General features: G+C 46.8%; 1 protein-coding gene across 1 annotated transcript; it reads left to right on the forward strand.

Annotated features, from left to right (window-relative positions):
• Positions 1–75: 75 nt before the first annotated feature.
• Positions 76–3086, forward strand: PPTG_13828 (hypothetical protein; the record flags this gene model as incomplete). Its single annotated transcript, XM_008910238.1, has 3 exons — positions 76–233; positions 298–743; positions 814–3086. The coding sequence occupies 3 exons, from the start codon at positions 76–78 to the stop codon at positions 3084–3086; spliced, it is 2877 nt and encodes a 958-aa protein (XP_008908486.1).
• Between the last annotated feature and the right edge of the window lie 1910 nt (positions 3087–4996).

The raw sequence follows: 4996 nt of genomic DNA on the forward strand, positions 1-4996 counted from the left end.
TTTTTTTATTGAGGTTGGAAGCTTACACTAACCACGACCTTTGTTATTTTTACAGCATTGACTCTGGTGGATCCGATGAATCCTGTATTCACGACGATTCTAAAGGACAACTCGAAAGGCAACAGTTATTACGGCACGGATAACTTACTCAAGCAATTAGCGATTTATAGTGCAGTTGGCGTTGTGGGCACTCTAATCGCGCTTGCGGTTATGATTCTACCATATCCGATCTTGTACGTGTGGGTACACTTATCTCCAATTATACTGTAAGTACTCACCATTTTATATTTTATTTAGTGCAATGAGGAAGTTACAGAGACACATGGCTGCGTCGCCTCACGACATCCGAGATATCCTAAACTTGATTGTCGATTCCTACTGTTTCCGAGCCAAAGATATCAAGAAGATGGATTTCTTCAAGCTGCGGCTGGATCGATTGCTCGACAATGCCCACGAGCGTCTGACTACGATGGAATCGCTGCTAAGTGACTGCTGGTGGGAGGAATTAGTGGGACTGGGCGTGTGCTTTCACTTCAACAAAACTGTGGCCAAGCAGCTCGTGAAATTATACGCCAAGTTACTCGCAGACTTACACGCCATGAAATTTGCCATCGAAGCGGAGACGTGCCATTGGACGCACGTGGTGCTGCTCCAGAAGATGCAAACGCGTTTCTACGTTCTACAAGTGGAGGCAAATGATTTACTCGAGGATATCTCACTCAAGATCGTTCATTCGTCACGAAGTACGTACGCTGCTATCCTTATCTTTTTTTACAATCTTTTACACTAACTTTTATTTTTACCATATTTTAGCCATGTCGTCATCGAAATTCGCCAGTTTGCAACAAGCTTTGGAACGCCTCATGACTAAATACACGACTTTGTATGGAAACCTCCTCTCGGCCGATGTCCACACGGCAGATGACGTGGGTAAAACCATGCCACTCAATGTATTCGTCTACTCTTTCCACGTGTTCGTGGTTTCACTGCTGGAATTTGAGGACAAATTCAATCGCAAGAATTTCTCTGCTCGTTACCGCGTCAAGAATTTCCTGAAATTGGCATGTCGGAGTCTGCTGCAGCCTGTCAATTATCCTCGACGACTTATCATTTTCGCGTTTCGTACGACACTGGCGGTCATCATTGGAATTTGCTGTGCGACTTTCATCTTCGCTTTCAGTTCGACGGCCCCGACTGCGATCGCTATGGTGGCTGAGGATAATATTGGTGGCACGTATGGCAACACAGTGAATCGTGTGGGTGGTCTGGTAGCTGGTACAGTGGTGCCCTCTATCTTCAGCTTCTTCGTGTGCAAAGTGGCGGACGACAACGTCTACAACGTATTGAACAACATCGTATTGTTCGTGTGGACTGTGGGCTCCATGTATGTGTGGTTCTGTCGTCGCTACATGGCGTTGGCAGGCATGACATCAGCTTTCATGGCTGCATCGGTGCTACTAGACCACAGTTGTCGAAACACGTCATCTTCGACCACAGTATCGTACTCCAGTCTAACTCAGAATGCGCTGGGTATTCTCATTCTCATGGTCGTGGAAGTCGTGATTCATCCTCGAAGCTCCCGTGGACTGCTGCGTAGTAACATCCAGCAGTTGTTGACAAAGTATTGTGACGTTTTCCACGACGTATTTCGTCATCATATCGCGTACAGTCAACCGAGAGCTACGTCTACAGGGGTTCTCACAGAAGAGGACATTGAGATTACAAACGCATTACTAAGTCGCGCTGAGATCAAGGGGCTGAGAGACCAACTAAAGAATACTCTTCCTGAACTGCTCAAGACGCAAGCTAAACTGGTGAATGGCTCTAGTATGGAGCCTACTTTGTGGAAGCCCCCGTTCTCAACAGCCAAGTACACGACAGTCCTGAACGTATGTCGCGAAATTTTGGATAGAATTGACGTTCTTGTGGACCTGGTGGACTGGCACGAACATCGTCGAAGCAGTGGGAAAGACAAGCCTTTAAGACGTTGGCAACAAAGTCGAATCGAAGATGAATGCGCTGCTGCGTATGCTGCGGCTCAAGAACCTCCTTCTCCTACCTCTGCAATGGTAGCTGAGATGGCAGGAGAGTCTACTACAGAGGATAATTCTGCCCAATCGCCGCCGTCTCCGCTGCCTAATGTGAGTACAACATCTCCTGCTGTGGCCAAGATCAAGTGGGATCAAAGTTTGGCTGTGGTTGAGGCAGGAGTCGAAGGAGCTTTCGATACTTTGGTGACTTTATTTGGCGAGGAATTCTCCGGCTCAACCGCTGAAGATCACGCCATCTACTTGCAGATGAAGGAAGCTTTTCGTATCGCTGATGTGCATCGTCGAGGTGTAGTTGATGCCTCGGAACTGTGTCTTCTACTGGAAAAACTAATGCCGTACTCTGGCAGTCAGGGGATTGGAGGGATGGAGCAATATGTGGATGAGTTCATGCAGTTAGTGGACAAGGACCACGACGGTAAAATCTCCTTTAACGAGTTCATGCAGGCGCTAAATGAAGGTTTCCGACTGGAACTGGAGATCTACGATGACCAACCACAAGTCCCCGTTAGCGACGTCATTACAGGACCCAACGGATCGCAACTTTCCCACTCAAGGAGCGGTCGTTTGCTTCGTAAAAGTACACTTCGACGTAACTCTATTCAAACGGACGACCCAGATGATCCCTCAACACCCGGGAAGAACAAACGGGGCTCCACTGTATCGCCCCCAGCTTCAGATTCTCGGCACCGGGCTTCGTCCAACTTCGTTGACATGTCAGTTTTTGAGTCAAAGCACGGGTCTACCCCTGTTAATGCCACGGAAACTCTGAAGACCAATCGTAGACACCGCTTTCGAGCCATGTCGTCGGCTAGCGAAAGCTCGGCACCAGAAGCGCTACTCAACGTCGAGGCGTTTACACTCACAGAAGCTGCGATAGCACTGAAACACGCCTATGGTGAGTGCTTGTTGGGGTATGTGGATGATCACAGCAAACGGATCACCATGGAGGATTTCATCGTCATGAGCTGCGTTATCAGCGCCTGTGAAAATATTGCTGAGAATTTGACGCGCTTGAACACGCTGGCAGCCTCGTGAGTTGTGAGCATTTTAGTCACTGTAATCAAAATTCAATTCAAAGCGAAATGAGATATTGTTACTACTTCTCAGTGTCATCAGTTTTTTTGCTGAGATCAATGCAGTTAACTTTAATTGTGGATTCATCGCGGCAATTATGGCATAGAAAAACTGGAGTTTGCAAGAACTAGAGGAAGAAAAAAAACAATGAAGCAACAAACATCGAATCTGCGATAAGATGTAATTCAGTGTCTTTGTCGTTTACAGCTTCATGTAAAATGTATGGTTTACACTTCGTAGGGCTCTTGAGAGCGTCTCCATTATTGTTGTCCCTCGAGAGCTCCACCTGTTTGATCTGGAACTCTTCGAGTGGGACCGATACTTGTTGGTGCTCCAGCTTCATTTGAAGCAACCACGGTGGAAACTTGCGGTCGTTGATGATTGCTTCCGCAACTGTCCGTGCATCAGTCAATTGGCCGACTTTGTCCGCCCACCGGTCACGATGACACACACTGGTGGTCCCAACGGTGAGTAGTATTGCGCAACCTAATAAGGATAGTGTCATACTGACAATCGGAATCGATGCACGGACTGCCATGTGATAGTTGTTGCCGTTAAATCGAAGCCTAGGCGCACTACCCGATCGCAAGTCCTCATCCAATGGTACATCCGGTGCAAGCTTTTAATGCTCTACAGCACTTTGGAACAGGAAATGAAATGCACCGATACACGCAGTTTGATGGCTGTCCTCGATATAAAGATGATTTTTTACAGCTCGGTCGACAAAGATCAACTTCATTGCAGCAGTTCTTCCCCGTGATTTGCTTCATCATCTCCGCATCTTCGTTCAAGTGATCAAACATTCGCGGTAAAACAACGTCCGATTTGTAGTACGAAGGGCTTACCAGTTGTACGATGTAGGTCCAAAAGTCTCCTGACCCGGAGAAAGCTATAGGGCCATACTCCATATCCTGAAGAGGAATCCCTTCTCCTCCCAACACTAAATGCGAGGAATTAGCGTCCGACGAATTAACCAGCGCCCAAATTCCCCGGCACTCTTTTGCGGTACACGGGGCATCATACAGCGTTGACAAATCTTTGAGTTCCCACGACAGTTTCCCCATAGTTACCGAATAAACTTGTCGCGCCTCCGTTGTATCAAGTAGCAGCCATGCCGGGGGTGCCTGGAATGACCACGTGTCACCGGCAATTCGTTTTCCACCACTGAAAATGAGCATCGAATTGTTTGACATTGCGACGCAGGAAGTGTTTTGATACGAGGGTATGCCATCTTCGCGATAATACCGACTTTCAACCGTGCCATCTTTGTTTAAGCACTTAGCCCATACGCTCGAACATTCTGGCTGAAACCTGGAGTATCATCCTTTATTGTGTACCGACAACCGTTTCTCGAACACTGGTAGGGAACGTTAAACGATATGTTAATTGGATACGCCATCTCCAGCGTGATGCTGTCGAAGAAAACGGTATCCGATATGTTCACATGACAGTGCTCTGAAAAAATAAATATAATACAATTATTATAGCATTGTATTTATTTAATAATTTATTATTGGCTTTCATAAAAGTCCGTAAAATAAAATTGTCACCGTAATTACTGTATTGATTTCTTGTGCCTCGACGTTGGTGGTTCTGGCGGTTAGACTCTTTATTTTGTGTTCGTCCAAATTTAGTTCTATGTTTTCTATCAGAACCCAACAAAACTGCTGCTCAGGCTGGCTCGTATCTTGCCCTCGCCGGCTATATCTGGTTGGCTAAAAGAACCCAGCTTGGATAATACCAGTAGTCACCAGCCTTCTCTGCAGCAGTGGGCTTGAACCCAAGCCAGTGGCGTGATAGGGTCAATCTCACACCACTGCCCCATCCTGACCCTTGCAATACAGCAAAACAATACAGCAAAATAATTGAAT

This window comes from Phytophthora parasitica (assembly GCF_000247585.1).
Source record: "Phytophthora parasitica INRA-310 unplaced genomic scaffold supercont2.37, whole genome shotgun sequence".
NCBI lineage: Eukaryota > Oomycota > Peronosporomycetes > Peronosporales > Peronosporaceae > Phytophthora > Phytophthora nicotianae.